Source organism: Lepidochelys kempii, chromosome 21 (assembly GCF_965140265.1).
Source record: "Lepidochelys kempii isolate rLepKem1 chromosome 21, rLepKem1.hap2, whole genome shotgun sequence".
Taxonomy (NCBI): Eukaryota; Metazoa; Chordata; order Testudines; family Cheloniidae; genus Lepidochelys; species Lepidochelys kempii.
The window spans coordinates 15,016,135-15,035,020 of NC_133276.1; the positions used below are offsets into that span (position 1 = coordinate 15,016,135).

General features: G+C 48.2%; 1 protein-coding gene across 1 annotated transcript in view; it reads left to right on the forward strand.

Moving 5' to 3' along the window:
- ARL8A (ARF like GTPase 8A) overlaps window positions 1–18,886 on the forward strand; it is a 37,964-nt gene that overhangs the window by 16,326 nt on the left and 2,752 nt on the right. Inside the window, exons 2-6 of the mRNA XM_073320356.1 lie at window positions 10,185–10,265; window positions 11,292–11,365; window positions 13,772–13,865; window positions 16,101–16,168; window positions 18,446–18,516. Of these exons, the coding sequence (XP_073176457.1) occupies window positions 10,185–10,265; window positions 11,292–11,365; window positions 13,772–13,865; window positions 16,101–16,168; window positions 18,446–18,516 (388 nt within the window). The remainder of the gene's footprint in view (window positions 1–10,184; window positions 10,266–11,291; window positions 11,366–13,771; window positions 13,866–16,100; window positions 16,169–18,445; window positions 18,517–18,886) is intronic.

The following is an 18,886-nucleotide window of genomic DNA, read 5'->3' on the forward strand; positions in this document are numbered from 1 at the left end:
GGGTGTATAAGGTCTGCAGGGTTCCTTGCTAAGATTACGTGGGGATTCTAAATTCTTTAGGAGCACAAAGACTTAATGGATCTGGGAAGCATGTGGATTTTATAAATTCCTCAGGATCAGAGAACTGCCTTATCCAAGGCCATTACTCCTTCTGCACACTGCATTATTTATAATAATAATAGGCTGCAGAAGCAGAGAAAGTCTTAGCTATGGTAGTAGCATGTTGAGACCCCAACAGAGATAGACCCTGCCCTGAAGAGTTTAAAATCTAAATAGACAAGACAGATAGAGGGCGGGAGAGAGGGAAAAAATATCATCCCCCTTTTACCAATAAGGCAGAGAAATAAAGTGACTTGTCCCAGGTTACGTAAGGAGTTGTCAGATACAGGGACTGAATCCAGATATCCGGAGTCCGAATCCAGGACCTTAACCACAAGACCATCTTTCCTTTCTAAACTTTTATAGAGTCCCCAAAGAGTCTGCCCTGCTTGTTTGTAAACTCTGTGGAAGCAGAGCCAGCCACCGGTGCCAGGACTTGTGATGAATGTATTAGATGTCCAGGATCAGGACTGCAGTCAGAGCTGCTGCTTTGCAGTTTCCAAGGTCTGCAGCAGAGTAGTACCTGATGGCCTTTCACATGCCCTCCAGTCCAGACTGTTCATTTTTGCATGCTTTGGGATTAAATGCCCAAAGCAGGTAGTCATGCTAGCTACTGCTTGCTAGTAGGGTATGTGCACCTCCGAAATTTGAGAGTCCTTGATATTTAAAGACAAGCTAGGGGTGTTGGCTTATAACCAAGTGTGTAAGGCAGTAAGAGGTGGTTGGTTTTAAAAATGCAACAATTCTTATAAGGGTTAGGAAGAAGGAGAAATCTCTTTACAAGGATTAGTTCTCCTTTTTTTTAAAAAAAAAAGGAAATTCCCAGCCAAAACACGTGATGTGTGGAAGCTGTACCTTAATACCATCCGTTCAGTATGGCTGGGGCTGCTCCGGCCCGGCGTGACTGGGGTTAACGGTTAGTGTGGGTCAACTGGTAAGACTAATGCTTATCAGTTAACCATTTAACTGTTTACTATTTTACATCCCTAGTGCAGACAAGCCCACGAAGTAGAGACTGGAGGCCAGATGCTCTTCGCTTTCATAAAAAGGGCCAGAGAGCCTATCATTTCACACTTCTCCTCTACGCACAGTTCATGCAAGACCATGTTCACTACAGGGCATGCTATTCATCCTCCCAGTATTGGCCAGAGCACCAACTCCATATACAGAGAACTGTTGTCCCCTCTGAGCGTACAGTTCGTACCCCCTCTTCCCGCCACCCTCCATACCTGATCCTGTTTTAAAATCCAGCCATCTTTGGGGTGAGACGCAGTGTGTGTCTGACAAACGCAGCAACAGTTTAGGATGGAAAAAGGGAAATAATCTGCACTTCAAGTGACATGGGTAACTTAGGTTGGCAGAAGGTTCTGTGTAATTACCCCAGCTGGACTTTAGCCAGGACACCAACGCAAATGTTCATTCTTGCTAGTGGTGCCTTGGCAGCTGTAGATAGCACAAGTGAGTGGGAGCTTGTTTTAAGTTTGGTGCAGCAGCCTTTTGCTCAGGCATTTGCATGGGGTTGGGGGGGAAGGGGTGAGAAAGAAAAGGCGCTGGAGCGCGGTGGGGTGGGGTGCCAGTGACTTGCAGGGAGGTGGGAGGATACAAAGGCAGGGAGTGAGGCAGCCTCTGGCCCAGAAATTTCCTCTGTTTCTGCTCAAGGAGGAGCTCCTTTTTGATGAAGGAGGAGGGGGACTCTGCCAGAGCCCGTGTCTCACTCCATTGCACAGCTCTCCAGATCCCCTGCAGCCCCACTGCACCTCCCAACCCCCCAAAGGGAACAGAGACTACAGGAGAATCTCAGAGCTACAAACTGAGCAGTCAACCACACACCTCTTTTGGAACCGGAAGTACACAATCAAGCAGCAGCAGAGACAAAATAAATACAGTTCAGTGCTGTGTTAAACATAAACTACTCCAAAAATGAAGGGAAAGCAGCATTTTTCTTCTGCACAGTAAAGTTTCAAAGCTGTATTAAGTCAAGGTTCAGTTGTAAATCTTTGAAAGAACAACCGTAACGTTTTGTTCAGAGTTAGGAACAACCTCCATTGCCAAGGTGTTCGTAACTCTGAGGTTCTACTGTAGTTGTCTTTGACAGCCATTTCATGTATTCATTGAAGGACTTCTCAAGGCTGCGTTTTGAAAACGTGACACTTTGGCAAAGCTTTAACTGAAGGACTACTGGTTCACTGCAAATAGTGTTTGGAGGATCCCTGGGATGAGCGAGGGATTGCCAAAGACACCTCTGCTGTCTGGGAGCTTGGGAGTTTCAAAAAAGCAGAGCCAGCCCCTAAGGGTGGGGAAATTGGGCAGTGGGGCCCTTTCACGCCCCTCCCCTGCACTGCTGAGTTTATCCCCTACACACACCAGCTCTGACCCACATGTCACTCCTCACAAAGACTTGTCCATGTAGTCTTCTATGGAACAGGGGTGCCAGGTGGCCATTCCTCTTCCACTCAGCTTCTGGGGATGCCCAGATGGGCCACCCCTCTCATCTTTGTGCTTTAGGGGTGCTTTCCCCAAATGAGAGTGAACATCTTTGCATGCTGGGTCCCAGGAGGGCCCTCAGATGAGAGGGCTTCTCTTATTTGCAGATCTGCAAAAAGGGAATTTCTGGGTCTAGGAGGCAGGTCTCAGTGAGGGAGGATCTGTACTATCTATGGCAAAACCCTCCATCATGGGGAATTGCTGCCTCTAGGGGACAGGTTCCCCTAGAACGTACTGAAGGCAGGGCCAGAGCTAAGCAGACTCATTGTGGCTGGCCCCGGACCCCAGTGGGGGCCTGTTCCTGGCTCAGCTCTGCACACCTCTCTGTAGAACCAGAATCAACTCCCAATCCCTCTTTAATTACACTAGAACTCCCTTTATCCAAACCTCCATTATCCGGCTGACAGGATCAGTGGAACCCCACCAGCGCACACACAGGATCAGTACGCGAACTGTTACTCCTAGTAAAGTGTATAGTGCCAGTTTTTAAAAATGCAGAAATGATAAACTCAGGTAACTCCCAAATAGTACAGGACGGCTGCGGTTGCAACTTAAAATGGTCATTTCTGCATTTTTAAAAACTGGTACTCTTTACTAGAAGTAATAATGTGTGTACACTGTAAATAAGGATGGTGTGCTTGAATGCTTTTATGGGCGGGGTCGCTAGTTTAAAAGCAACTCTGCATGTTAAAATAACAGCTAGATAACTCTTTGCCCATTCTCCAGTTTATCCAATTTTTTGATTATCCGATCTGGCCTTGGTGCCCATGAGATCAGATAAACGGGGTTCTGCTGTGTTGGATTTTGAAGCTGTTTCTGTGTGTTGAACACTAGCAGAGAGCAGGGGAAGTTACTAATGGCAGCTTAGTGGATTCTGCCCCAAGGGTTACCCCACAGCTCTGAATAAAAAACAGTGAACCAGTTTTGGATGGGCTGTATCTTGGGAACCACTTGATCTAGTGGTTCCCAAAACTTACACCACTAACCCTATATCTGGACTAGAATAGCATGGTGCATTGCTTCTTATAACAGAGCTGCAGTAGTAAAAGGGTGTAGGAATGTTGCTTTTGCCTGGGATATTACTTCCCACTTTTCATGAATACCAGAATTTGTCTTTAAAAATATAAAAGAGGAAATAAAAAAGAAACTGCATCTATTGCAAAATCCTTGTGAGGAGATTTGAAAATCCTCAAGGTTTGCTAATATGCTATATCTAGAAAAGCCGATGACTTTTTAAAAGCACTACATTCTTCTGATTGCAGAGTTACATAAATTGTCTTCACTGACAGTAGGATTTTGCGGTGTAGCTAGAGGCTATGAGCCCATAACCCCCCCTTCCCTCAGTCCAGATTAAAACCAGAAAAAGTTTTCGAATAGTGGCAATTTTAAGATGCTCAATCACTGGAAATATATAACAGCAGTGGGTGAGCTCTTCTGCTGGACATATTAATTTTGAAGTGCTTGAGACATTCAGCAACCAAATGCTGAACAGTACAATGTTGTTTCTAAAACAAGGACCTCGAGCAATCGAGCCCCTATCCCTGCTCAGGGAGGGAGAGAGAGAGAGAGCGCGTGTGTGTGTGTTGCTTTCTAGTAAAATGTAGCGGGAGTTTTCTCTGTGCTTTAACTAGCTCAGTAGAATGTAAAATCTTTCTTCAAGAGAGCCTGACTCCCTTGTCGTTAGTTTGAGTTAAATAGGTGCTAATGAAGACAAAATGATTTTAATCAGTTGGACAAGCTCCTTTCCCTCTTCAATTGTTTAGGTTCCCCTGGTTTGTTACCTGAGCGGTGATGTTGTCATTAATTTTCCGTAGAGTCTTGAGGGAAATTGGGCTAGTAAGACTTAGATTCTAATGCAAAAAATAAGGAACAAAAACAACAGTATTTGCCAACCATCTTCGTTCAACCTTAAGAGGCAAAACAGGATGTGAACGCCCTTTGTTGTTGCAGTCCACCTTGAATGATTTGAGATGCACAGTAGTGACGGGAAGCTTTGGAGGTGTACCCCAATTCCTTCATTTTCTGCAGCTTTCTGTGCTTGGGGAAGAGTGTGCGGCATTACGGAATCCTAATGAAAGAAGCTGGAGAGCTCATGGGAGTAGCAATGGGCTACAGAGGCCCTTTCCTCTAGACCACCAGTTTAAATCTCGCACAGGCGTCTTGCGACTGACAGGTGTAGTTTTCTGATGGCCTGTGTATAAAGAGTAGGTGTTTCAGGCAAGTTCCCAGGGAGTCTATCAGACGTGGCATTCACTGGTCCTCTCGCTGACTGTTTCAGCAGAGGCTGAAGACTGAATGGGCCGTGGAGACTGAACTATACATCCCCCACAAAGCAATGGCTCGGTCTCAGGGTTAAGCACGTGAGTGTGGGAGCCAGTGTGGGGATGCTCGTGCTCCTGCTATTTGTGCTGTATCTGTTCCATGGAGAGGCTCTAGTCTTCCAGGCTGTCAGTTCAGCACTAAAATATGCCCCCAGCAATTAGAAAAAAAGAAACTCTCTCACCAGGGCCCTGTTTTTCTGTGCCCTCATCCAGAGAGCATCCTCAGAGTTCAGCTAAAGCTAATGAGGAAGGTAAGCTTAGAAAACGTGACCAGAAGAGAGAATGTCCAGAGGGGGGAAGAGTGAGACAAATGAGGCAGCAATAGTGAGAGTGACCCCGCAGCTGAGGCACGTGGCAGGGAGGGAATAGAGTGGGGAGTGGTCAGGTGGATACAAGTCTGTCGGTTTGTCCATCTGAATGTGCCTCACTCATCTGTGGTACTGGAGCACTGTGGGGGCCATGGCTGGCAACCAGACCATGGAGAGCCCAGAAAGACAAGTGGGCAAATGAGGTTGATTAAAAAATAAATGAGGAGGGATACAAAGTATGGAGCAGCATTGGAATGGAGCCTCTGCTTTGTTTCTGCTGCAATGCCAGGACAGGCACTGGCTTCCTTGAGAGTCTGCTGCCTTCCCTTCCTGCTGGGTCGGCCATGTAAGTAACGGGGGAAAAACAGACAAGGGACTGACTGGCCTGGTGGTTTGTGCTCACCGCTGTGGATGGAGGCCGGCTACATCAGGATTCCAGAGGTGTGGAATTTGCCACTCTATTGCGCTCCTGAATCAAATCCTTCATTTAAAAAAATTTTTAAAAGTTTCTAGCACTGATGGTTGCAAAGAAAACCTTGTGAACTAAGTGTCCTCTGGTGCAGTTCCGTCTTCCTGAACCTGCAGATACCCTGAAACAATAGGTCTGAGATGTGAATGGCATGCTAAGTAGAACGCGTGGGGATGGCCAACGTTGAAATACATCAGGTGGGCTACAGTATTGCTCATTCAATTTCATGTATAATTAAAAACCTACTTGAAAGCTGGTGCACCTGTCCACGAATTGTATAAGGGGAAATAGCGCTCCAAACAACTGCACCATTTCAGTTCCCTCTCTCAGGGCTGGAACGGAGAAACAAAGACCCAGAACAAAGCAATCTAACATGCAGTGCTCTACAGGTTCTTATCCCTTTCCCCAAGGCCTTCCCAGTACCCCTAGCTAGCTCCTGATCCTGTATGTCTCCCACTAGGCCTTCCCGCCTCAAAGGTCCAGCCCTGACCACAGTCTCTCATAAGAGGCAGGACACCTTACGTGCAAGTTCCTGTAGGGCTTATGAATAGCAACTGGCATATGACTTACAACTGTAGCTCCCAGCTTTAAAGGGTCCATGGCACCCGAAGGTGCAATGCCTGCTTACACCTACAAGTTGAACAGTGTAGATGTGGCTGCTGCAGGTGTAGGATGTACCTTCTGCGTAGCAGTGGGCAGACTGTCCTCTCCAGTCTCTTTCTCCTTGGACCAGCAGGGAGTGGAGAGTAGGGAACTTACCAGTGCTCAGACCTTTGGGCCCAGTGAAGGAGCACCGGCTAAGGGGCGTCCGAATCCTGTCATACCTACAGCTCTAAAGATGGGGGCTGTGTCACAAGGACTCTCGTATAATGGAAATGGAAAATCCACAGGTTTCTGGCATAGATAGAAAGGACCCATCCACCCCCAATACAAAAAAGGTCAAAGCTAAATTTCTAAACCTAGCCCGCGGTTTTGGTTTGTTCAGTTTGAGGTGCCCAAATTAAGATAAGCTGGGACTGATTTTGAGAGGTGTCCAGGACCTGTAGTTCCCACTGACTTCACTTGGTATTTTGGCTGCTAACCACCTCAACTTGGCATCCAGAATCAGTGGCCACTAATCTGGCCTAAACTATCAGCGTCCTTTAAAGCGAAGGATCAGTGCTGTCTGCCCCCATCCCGAGCACAATGGCGGGGGGAGGGGGAAGGAGGGTACTAATGGACCTGAATCCCTACCTGCAGTACTTTCTGCTATTCCAGTCCTGGGTTTCCATACTGTGCTGCTGGTGTGTGCCATTTCCCACCCACAGCACCCCCTGTATGGGAATGGAAAATCCGTAAATCGCAGGGGATTGGCCTCTGTAAATACCTTGCAAGTGGGTGGGGCCTAACTAGTAAACTTTAGTGGAACATAAGTTTTCATTTTTTAAAAAAAATACAGCCTCTGTGGTCATGACAGTAACCTTCCAAATGTGGCCTGAAGCCATGAAGATGCATTCAGGCTGGAAATAATTTTTTTTAACAGTGGGGGTAAATTTTTAACACTGAGGGTAATTAATCATTGGAATAATTCATCAGGGTTTGGGATAGATTCTCCATCACTGGCAGTTTTAAAATCAAGGTGGGCTGTTCTAAAAGATCTGCTCAATTTCAAACAGGAATTAATTCAGGAACCTCTTATGCAGGAGATCAGACTAGGTGATTGCAATGGTCCCTTCTGGGGCCTTCGAATCTATGATGCCTTTCTGAGTCTGTGAAGGAGGGGGCTGCAGAGAGGACCTGTGGTACTTGCTCCTGATAGGTTTGACAAGGCCAGTCAATTTCAGTGCTGCTATTCAGAATCTATGGACAACATTGATGCTGCCAGAAATCCATGTCAATTTCATGCTGCTGCTGTTTGGCAAATCTAAGATTGGTTGTGCTTAAAATCTTCCCCTCTCCCACTCCTTGCAATAGCCAGGTTTTAGGGGAGTAGCAGAGAGCTGTTCACATCCCCATCCCATCCTCACAGCTGTCAGAAGGCTTTGGTGGGAGCAGAAAAGACCAACAGCTGCTTCCAGTCGCTAAAGGAGCAAGAATTTCAAATTGATCAGATACCCGTTGGGTGGAGCTTGCAGCCCATCTCACATGCTTGGTTGCAGCCAACAAAAGCAACATTGATGCCAGGCCTATTAATAGCCTTTGTTTGGGGAGAGAGTGACCTACAAACGGGAAGGTTTCAAGGCCACCAGGTTTGGGATTGCAGGGCTAATTCCTCCCCTCCCCTCCCACCCCACAGGTGCAGTGGTTTAATTCACCCATTTAGTCAGCAAGCAGGAAACCTTGATTTAAATAATCTATTTAAATCTTTTTTTAGTTCTTTTCCTAAAGAATGGTTGATGTTGATTCTCATTGCTTGGCAGCCATTAAAACATGTCAATTGGCAATTAAATATAGCCTTTACACTAAATTTGGTGCTTCTTTTTGCTAACCAGGCAGATACTTAAATACGGATAGATTTAGTGTAATTGTATAGCTTAACATACATTTATTCAGATTCTTAATTTTTACATGTTTTATGTTAGGAATTGGTGAATGATGCATTTATTATTTAATAGATGATTAATTTTTTATTCATGATTTGCATCAAGCTGTACTTAGATGGAAATTGGAATTCAATTGAAAATTGAGAAAACTAGCATTTTAAAATTGTTTTCAGTAGTTCAGCAAAACTACCTTAAATGTGCTGGATGCATATCACAAAACATGTTTTATATTTACAACTAACTGATTTATTAAACAAAGGAAGTATTAGTGAACTGAACAGAAAGTTTCTGGTCATCGCGTCTTTCAGCCTTAGAACTAGTAGATCTCGTCCTCTTGCACCTCATTTTATTCTTAGATTGGAAGCGGAAAACATGCTTTCCTGCTTTTTCAACTCTCAGTTGGTTTCTTAACTTTGAACAAACTAGTCATTGAACTGAACTAGCTGAATAAACTGAAATGAAGATGATACTCTCTCAGCATCTGCAGAAGAGGTTACTGCTGTCAAAAGCTGATTTAGCACTTCAGTGCAAACTGGTTTCAAGGGCTTACCCAGTGACTTCCACTAGATGAGCGTACTGCTTGCATGTTTTTTATTTAAACTATTTGAATAGATTGTAATAAGTTTAGGTCTTAACTTAGGTTGTAATAGTTTCAAGTAGGTGGGGTTTTTTTTAATTTAATTTTTTTTTTTTTAGTATTGATTTTTAATCCACCCTGCAACTCCCTAAAATGAGTTAGCGCAGCATAACTTAAGCCAGAAACCTCTGTTTTTCTGTGTTGCTGGAAACATAACAAGTAGGCATGATTTAATTATAGGAAGATCTTGAATTTTTATACACCCTTTCAACCCAGTTGGAGCCCCAACACCAGGGGTTAGACTGGAGGAAAATAGATGAGGATATTCTCCCACAATTCCCCCACTTCTGATGCCAAAATCAGTGGCCATTCACAGTAGATCAGGTTATGAAGATCTGCACTTCTCCTTTATGTGCTTTAGTCAAAAGTGAAATAGTCTAACAGTGGTTACATCTGAATATTCTTCCCTAGGCTTCAGAGTTAATAGCTCATTGAGCTGGAGAACTATATCCAGTTCTGGGTGTCACACGTTAAGAAAGATGTGGACATATTGGAGAGAGTCTAGAGGAGACCATCAAAAATCATAAAAGTTTTAGAAAACTTGACCTGTGAGGAAAGGTTAAAAAAACGGGCATGTTTAGTCTTGAGAAAAGAAAATTGAGAGGTAACCGGTTTACAAACATGTGAGGAGCTGTTATAAGCAGACTGTGATCAATTGTTCTCCATGTCCACTGAAGGCAGGACAAGAAGTAATACATTTAATCTGCAGCAAGGGAGATTTAGATTAAATAGTAGGGAAAACTTTCTAACTCTGAGGGGAGTTATGCTCTGGAACAGGCTTCCAAGGGAGGTTATAGAATCCCTGTCACTGGAGGTTTTTAAGAAAGGTTGGACACACACTTATCGGGTGGGCTAGGTTTACCTGGTTCTGCATCAGCACACAGGGCTGGACTTGATGACCTCTCAAGGTTCCTTCGAGCCCGACATTTCTATGATCTATAGCTATCAACTAGTGCATATTGGCAGTAATGGCCTTGTCCTGTTATGAGAGGAGTTCCTCATGTGGGCCCAGAAGTGTGCATCCCACTCCTAGCCGTTGGGCAGTATTTGTTCCTTGTAGGATACCTGGTTCTGATTTGCGCTGTTTTTGCTGCTGGCATTAGCCATGACCAGGGGTGTGACCAAAGGGGGTAGAATATTTGGGGCATATTATAGGACAGTCTTTGCAGAGCATCTTGGTTCACCTCCAGCTAGGACTTAATAATAGCTACAGTTAAGTCTTGTTCCACCACAGTCTGCCCAGTGTCATCGGGCTGGGAAGTTTAGATGCTTTGTGCCGGCCAGAGGGTTTGCAGGTCCCCAGCCCCGTGATACGGCTGACTCAGTGTGGTTTGTTCCTTGCAGTCGGGGCAATTCAATGAAGACATGATCCCAACGGTGGGCTTCAACATGAGAAAGATCACCAAGGGAAATGTCACCATAAAGGTAAGATGCAGGCTGTTGGATGGGGAGATGGAGTGGGGAAAATCTAGAGATTCACATGTTCTCGTGCAGCAGGTTATTGGAGTGCAAATAATACTGACTAATGCTTCAGTCAGGAGACTTAAAAATAGACCTGCCTCCACACTAGTTCAGTCTGGAAGGTTTTAGATTGCTGCAGCTCCCCTAAAGGGGGGTCAGGTGTATTGGGATGCAGGTTATTCCAGGCTCCAGCAGGAAAGGGCTGCTGGCCAGGCTGCAGTAACATGGGATTTCCTGATTGCATTCATCCTGCCCTTGGTATTTTCCCCCAGGCTAGCACGGGCAGTTAACTTTGTCCATGACAGAGGCTGGAAAGGTAGTTTGCTGAGAAGGGAAGGGAGAGGCTGCAGGTCCTGGGGGTAGGAGCCCATTGGAGCTGTAGGGCTACAGTCCATGATTCATAGCATTTGTGTCTCGGCAATGAGACAAATAGCACATGCTTTAGCCCTCCACTCCTTCAGATCCACCTGGATGGAAAACCAGAAAATAATCTTGAGTTAGTCAGTACTTCCCATCACTCCTTCATTATAAAGATTCTGGCCCAGGTTGTGCCTTTGGTTGCTGCTCATGCGTTTTGGGGACAAAATGTGGTTCTCAAAACATGTGAACTCTTCAGTGAGGGGGAAATTCTTCCATCATCCTAGCATGGCGAGCACAGAGAGAACTCCTGCAGGCTCCCTGGGACACTGGGTCTTAGACTCCAGCCCTTGCAGGAAGTAGCTTTGAGTGGGCAGAACATTCTGGGTAACTGCGTACCAATGAACAAAGCTCTGCACCCAACTGTGCTTATGAATTCCACAAACCTGCCCGCCATGGAGCAAGGTGACACCTTTTTGTAGGGCTCATCAACAAGGGGAGAAGGGGTAAGAGTTTCAGTAGCAGTGTGCAAAGTCTCTCTTTCAGCTTGGCTCCAAGATCCGCTTCTGCTTTTTGATATGCCGCCTTCCCCCCGGTCGATGTGCTTCCTGACTCTGCCTCTCTTTCCCACAGCTCTGGGACATCGGCGGTCAGCCTCGTTTCCGTAGTATGTGGGAGCGATACTGCCGTGGAGTCAGTGCCATTGTGTAAGTACCCCCCAGCTGTGCGCACTGTCCATCCCGGACGTTCCTGGGCTGCTGAGCACTGGAGATCCTTTAATACAGCATGGGGAAGTATTAGAGAGTAGGCTCTCAAACAGAGTCTCTTGGTTGAGGTTTGGCAGGACCTTTGGGGCTGTGTCCAGTGGGTTTTGTACTCTCCCAGGTTGAGTAAATTGCTAATCCTAGGGTGCAGAGATCCTCTGCTGGGAATCAGGCCCCTAGCAGTGAATTAGCTCTTCCCAGCAGCTTACCCAGTGCAGCTGGAGCCCTGGGAAGCGCTGTTGCTGTGCTTTTGGTACCCAGCGTCTGGTGTAAGAGGTTCTCATCCTGGGGATAGGAAGTCGTGGGAATGTGTCTGCTTAGTGCAGGAATCCCAGTGTTCTGGTGGTTTACCAGTCTCCACAACCCACCACGGACTGGTGCCCTAGGTAGCAGAATTACTCTTCGGCTTGATGTTGTCCCAAATAACAGGCTCTTGTGCTCCTGACTGAAGAGTGGTTGTCTTTGTTGATGCTACTGGATCCTTTTGTTCCTGAGGTGCTATTCGCCCATTTGAAGGTGGACCGACTAGACTTGGGTGGCTCAGCTCATTCTGTAGGGTGGTCCCAGGGGACAGCTATAGGCAGTTGATCTTCCTTCCCAAGGCCTCTCGTACTGCTTGGCAAATTCTGTATTTATGAGAAGCAGCAGCCTTCAGTCGATCTTCATTCCCGGTTGTAAACAAATTCCCTTTGCCTGAGTCTACGCCCATTTTGTGGTGCTGCTTGTGAACATTTTGGGGATTGAGTTTACTGGTAGCAATGTCTGTGGAAACAACAGGCATAGCAGCCTATTCATGGTGAGCACTCCTGAAAAATGAGTCCAGTCAAATCTACACAGATGTTTCATATCCAATACATGCAAACTGTACACCAGCAAGCTACAAACAGGAGCTATTCACAGATTGTAACAAATGCTGTTGAGAATCTCAATCCACGTAAGATGTCTGTAAGCAGAAAGAGGTGTTCGCTAAATGCGAGGACATCCATTATTTGCCCAACTCAAGTCCCCTAATCTTACCACGTTCGGTATCATCATTTACGTGTGGCTGCTCTGAAGAGTTTGGTGACATAAGCTATGGTGTCATAAATATGCGGATGACATTCAGCTCCACCTCGTTTCATCAGACAGGAATGGAATAGACTCTTTGTTCTTCTGCTGTCTGGCTGAGACTGAGGCCTGGATGAAAGCCAGAGTTTAGCAGATTTAGACTCAGACCAGATAAGGCAGAGGTGATACTGATTGGCACAGAGAAGCACCTTGAGGATCTGAGGAAATTTATAGTTTTTCCCTTAACTAAAAGTATCTTGTTAGTTGTTGCTTGGTTTGCAGCTGGAGCCAGAAATGCCCTCTGTCATTTACGTCTGCCTGCGATTATGCCATTCCCTCTCTGATAGACCCTCCACCTATCATCAGTGCATTGCTACTTCTAGGCTGGATTACTGCAGCACGCGCTGTCTGGGACCAACATCAAAGGCCACTCAGACAGCACCCTTCCTGTGCTCTGCAACCCCAGATGGGTTTTGGCAGGAACGGGACAGCAGTTGTTTGTCCCAGCAGGCTCTCCCTCTGGAGATATGACTGAGCCCAGCCTGACCACAGTTAGAACTTGATAGCTGTCATTTATGTCTCCTGGCTGTAGACTCTCTGGCATTCAGCCCACTGTCTGGGCTTCCCCACCTCTGCAGTCAGCTATCTGGATGCTGGATGGGGTTATGGAACACGGTGTATGCTGCTTTTCTGGGAAAAAGCATGGTGAAGTGCTCCCAGCCACAAGGGTGTTAGATGCTGTAGGAATGCTGATAAGAATCTAAAAGAGCAAGAGTCACTTTTTGTAGGGCACCCAAATGCAGTGCGCTGTTCCCACGCCCACTGGCAAGGCTGAGGTTGCATCTGTAGCAGAAGGTGCCGGGTGAGTTGAAGTTCTTGCTATGCCCATGAGGACTCCTGGCTCTCAGCAGGGGAAGAGTTAATGACTGGCTTTGCAGTCTTGAGGGATGGATGTGGCTTGGCCCCTACAAGGACCCATCGGGGCTTTCCCAAGGGTGCTAAGAGCCCAGAGGTGGGAAGGGAAGGGTGTGGGTCGTTGACACACGGCGAGTACCAGGGGACTAATCTGAAGCGCTTCAGAGAGAGAGCGGTGACTCTGATTTGCTTCATAGCATAGATTTATACTGATGGGTCAGGAAACTGTCCCAGTGGAGAGTAGCAGCTCTCTAAGGAGGCCTGAGCACTTGGTAATGGAGAGCGGTGGTTGGGACACTGGTTGTTTCGCGCTCCTCAGGTGGGATTCATTCGATCTTCCTCTTCCAGTGGCCTAGGCTCAGTGATAATGTTCCCTCCCCATTCCAGGTATATGGTGGATGCTGCAGACCAGGAGAAGATTGAGGCCTCAAAGAACGAACTTCACAACCTGCTTGACAAGCCACAGCTCCAGGGCATCCCTGTAAGCACTCTCCAGTCCAGGGGTAGTGGAAGACAGTGTGGAGCAGACAGATCTCATTGGCTGGTCCCCAGTCATTAGGGTTGCTTGGTCATACGTGCAAAGCAGGTTCTGTGATGTCACTCATTCGTGTGTAGAAGTAGCTTTGTAAGGTTATGATCTCCAGACTGGGGCTGGGCTGGAAGGTGACTTTTTGGGAAAATTTGAGGAAGATCTTGACGCAGCTTCCCATAACCCTACAAGCCATCAAACCCCCTGGTCCCATTGGTGGGCCCACCAGAAGCTCTGAAGTTGCTAGACTGGAGGCGATGAGTGTAGATAATGACCTGTCCATCGCCTATGGGGTGGAGGGATTGAGTGGGGATTATAAGTGATTGACGCACCCACTGAGCGTGCTCAAGAGGGAGAGCTGCCATTTGGAACGCAAGTCTTGTTTGTGAGCTCGCAGTAAGGTTTTTGACTGGCCAGTAGGACTTAGGGGTGCTGCTGGGGCAGTTTGCAAGAAGCAAATTGTAATATCTTCACCCTGACATGGGGATTGATGCTTCAGAAATGCAGAAGGGGGTGCAGCTCCACACAGCACACAAAGCACGTGATCTCATCCCAAAAACTGCCTTAGCTGGGGCAGGAGAACATCACAGATTCGGCTATTCTGGAGGATCTGTGTGACTTTTGCTGCCTTCTGCAAATTCTGAGCTTTAGTTTAAACTAAACCAAGTGTCTGTTCCTACACAAAACACTTGTAGCCACTGATCAGTGGCCTTGAGTGCACGTAATCTTTCAAGAATATTAATTTAGGAAGAAAAAGCACTCAAGTTAGCAAAGCAGGAAGTGCAGAGTTAGGGTTACCGTTAAACAAGGCTCTGCCTCACTCCGAGGACCTCCACAACCCTAATTCTGCCCTTGTCTAGCAACAGCTATGACGCATTCTCCAAAGGAAGCAGAAAATATTGTCCAATATTATTTTCTGTCGTTGACATGAGCAGAAGAAAGACTCCATCCTCTCTTGCTTTCTCCATGAATGACTAGAAAATGACTTTAAAAATGAAAGTTGCCATTAAATATTTCCTTTCTTTAGTTTTAGTCCGATCTGTATGTCAAGGGTGTGAATGTTTTTAATCTCTTTGGGGCGGGGACCATCCATTTTCCTTTGTCCACAATGACAATATGGGTGTGGTAAACAGGCTGCATAGTGAAGGAATATGACACCCACCTTGGTTGTGCTACAGCCCCTCTACTTGAGCCTGCTGCTGAGCAGTCCACAGGTGGAGTGGAATTCGGATAGACATGTCTGCACCTGTGACCCCTTGTCTCGGTCTCTCCGAGGGCAGAGTTAAGGTGGTGCTGCTCCTTTAAGTGTAGGTCATTGCTTTGCTTGAAACATGCAACCTGACCTCAGCATTTCTGACTTGCTGACGTCTGAGGGGTTTATTCTAGGGGAATATGCCCTTGCAGGCACACATCAGTGGTTCAGCTCTAACTCCACCTTTGTGATGGTTTCTAGATTGGAATTTTCTTAATTCCTTATCAGAGGGGTAGCCATGTTAATCTGTATCACAAAAACAACAAGCAGTCCGTTGGCACCTTAAAGACTAACAGATTTCTTTGGGCATAAGCTTTTGTGGGTGAAAAACCCACTTCTTAATGGGTTTTTCACCCACAAAAGCTTATGCCCAAAGAAATCTGTTAGTCTTTAAGGTGCCACCGGACTCCTCGTTGTTTTCTTAATTCCTTAGCTAGCTATAACCTGAGACTGCAGAATGAAGAACAGACCCACGCTGCTCCCATTACCCACTCTCCTTTGTGCCCACCCTGCCCCTGATGTCTCCTCCTGCAAACCAAAGCTATTCATGAACACCCTCAGCTCTTGGCAGCCCCCAGATGCTTCTCAGCCAATTCAGCCCCAGGTGCAGATTAAAGGACTCCCCTAATCTATGTCCAGCAGCCCCATGGGGTATAGGGATGTGCGGGCCTTGCCTCAGTTTCCCCATCAACTCCTCCACCCCAGCATATCCTGGGAGAGGAGCGCTTGGGCAGGTGAAATAGAGCTGGCTTTCACAGGCTGTCAGGAATTCCCTAGGAGGCAGTTTTGATTCCTTCACACCAACGAATTTTCTGTCGCCAAAACTATAGTTAGGTTCCCGGACTCCCCGTCCCCCACCCTGGCCCGGGCACAGTCAAAGCTGGCTCGGTGTGGGTCTGGGACTGAGAGTGCTGACGCTCTTTTCCCCCCTCCAGGTTCTAGTGCTCGGGAACAAGCGAGATCTTGCTGGTGCCTTGGATGAGAAAGAGCTTATTGAGAAGATGTAAGTACGACTCACTTCCCCCATTCTGGCGGCAGGCGTTGTCAGTCTGACTCCGGCTTCCTGTACCTCTCAGCAAAGGTTGGGGTGGGATGGTAGCAGAGGTTGCTTTGGGGATGCCGCGTTTCTGTGTATTGCTGAGTAGGAGTCTCGGGGGTCTGATCCAGGTGGCTGCTAAGGGGTTAACGAAGGTGCCCGGTGCATGGGTTTGCGGGAGCTTCTCCCAGGATGCTGGAGAGGCCTTCCCAGAGCAACAGCAGAGAGGGATCCCCCACCATGGAGTGCAGCAAGCCTTGCTCCCCAAAATGCCCCCAGCCCCATGGCTTCTCTGTCCCACTCCCTAAAGACATTACCCCTCCGCCAGCTCCCACCCCACAGCATGGCCATTGGCGGGGGAGGGGAGACGACTGCTGTAACCCTCTCTAGCATGTGCAGAGTCCTGGTCCCTTCCTGCTAGTTCACCGCTGGGGAGTTGCTCTGCGATGGCCTGTCAGCAGGAGGCGCCATTGTGAAAAGGAGCGTGGGTTTCCTGCGCTGCCCAGGGATGCTTCTGCAATCCAGCAGTGCTGGGTGCTGCCCCTTTACATGGGTCAGGGCCTGGAAGCCTTTTGAGCAGAGAAGGTTTGTTCATCTCCACGATCCCTTCATGATAACAGAGCTGTGCCGAGCCTCCCCAGCCTGGGTCCTGCTATGAAGTCCTCGCATCCCATTTGTGACACCCCAGGCAATGGGGCAGGCTGTGCAAAGGCTCGTGCTGCGGGGGCTGAGAGGGGGGAGTTGGCAGCCCAGACAGTGACCAGCGAGGCAGCTGGTTTGGGGAAACATGTCCTAGGTGCTCTGCTTTGCTCCTCTACAGTAGCTTTTTCGCTATTACATCAGCCTGGTTTTTCTTTTGGATCTACACTTCTCCACGCGCCACAGACCTGGGGAGGCCTCGTTACCCAGTGCCAGCAGCTGGAAAGGGGAACCGCGGGCCCTGGGTTCTGTCCTGCCTTGGCCACACCCTCGCTGTGTGACCGTGGGCCGGGCCTCAGCTGTAGAATGGGGCTAATCTCCAGTCTGTGTGGAGCTGAGGGGCCCTTGGCTGAAAGTTGCTAGATCAGGGTGAAGATGGTCATTTTCCTTGAGCTTTTCTCAGCTTCGGCCACATGGTGGCGCCAGAGCCGCAGCTTGCTCTTACTACAGTGCTTCATCTCAAGGGTATGTCTACACTGCACAGTAAGCCTGGGTGATTGACACCTGGGTCTGAGCCCCCAGGTTAGCGGGGAAAAGCCCTACCCACTTCACTGTGTCTGCACTCCCCCGTGCTGAGCTGCTCGAGGGTTCCTGCCCAGTCCATTGCAGGAGGAGTTGTGGGATGGACACTGGAGGTCACGCAGCACGTAAGTGGTTTTTGCCTGCATCCTCGCTGCAAAATGGGCAGGTTCCAGCCCGAGGTAAAGCGCATCCTGGGCTCTAACCCTGCCCCCTAGCCGGGTCAGCTAGCCTGGGCTTAAGGCACATTCAAATCCGGGTCCAAGGTGTTTGTGTGAATGAGGTAGTTTACAGGTAAGAGAATATGTATCTTCTCTTACCTGTAAATTCAGCTAAGAGCCTGGGTTAACTGTAGTGAAGACGTACCCTTAGACTCCTGCATCTGGCTGGAGCCCGGGTCCTGCAGCCCGAGTGGTAGGAGAGCGTTTCCACAGGCTCTCACCTCGGGACACAGCACAGCCAAGGAGCTCTTTGCAAATGGCCAACGAAGTCCTTCGAAGGCTCTGCTGCTCTGTCGGTGGGGTTGGAGCCCGGGCCATGGCACAGAGCCCTCCTGTGCCCACTGCCGTGGCAGTGATACTTATAGTCCTGGTTTGGATTTGGAGGATCTTAAGCATTTGATAACGGTGGGTCACTCTTGTCCCTTTTCCAGTGGGAAGCTAAGGCAGAGAGGGGAAGTGCTGGCTGAGTCTGGCTTGGTGCCGCGGGTAGGACCCTGATTCTTGTTTCCTGTATGGTTGTGGAACAAGCTGGGTAATACACAGCCCGCCCGGCGTGCTCATGGTTGGGGGCCTTGTTCCATTTGTCAGGAAGCTTTTCTTTTCAGTTCTTTCATTGCTGAAAGACTGTTGACTGGCCCCATCCTGAGCCAGCAGCACCAGAAGGTTATAGCAGGGACCTCCGAGGGAGGGTGGGGTGCCCCCTAACGGAAGGGACTCTGCTCCCCGAGCCCTTTAGACAGGCTGACTGGAGCAGCTGGAGTCTGCAGTAAGCAGTCTGTGCTTTCACGGCTCCATCTCTCCACAGGAACCTGTCTGCCATCCAAGATCGAGAGATTTGTTGCTATTCCATCTCCTGCAAAGAAAAGGACAACATTGGTGAGTGCTAGGCCATGGTCTGCAGGGAGCCGGAGGGAGGGGACAGTCTGGGCTCCTTTGGGAAACACCTGCAGTTTCAGGTTGTGCAGTGAATTCAGCCCCTGGTATTCTGGCTCCTAAGCCCATTAAGCTCATGACGAGGCAAAATGGGGCAGAAGTGTCACTTCTCAGCTGTGAGTGGCCTACACTCCCCATCCCAAAGGCAGGCTGTGGGCAGTGCCCCAGGAGCTGGGCCCAAGGTTTCCAGGCCGTGGGGGACACTGCTTCAGAGTAGTGGCTGAAATGCAGCAGTGAACAGCTGTGTTAGAGAAGGTGCCGGTCTCTAATGCCCCGCCGACCCCTTCCCCTGAGCCCTGTGGAGGAGGGGGCA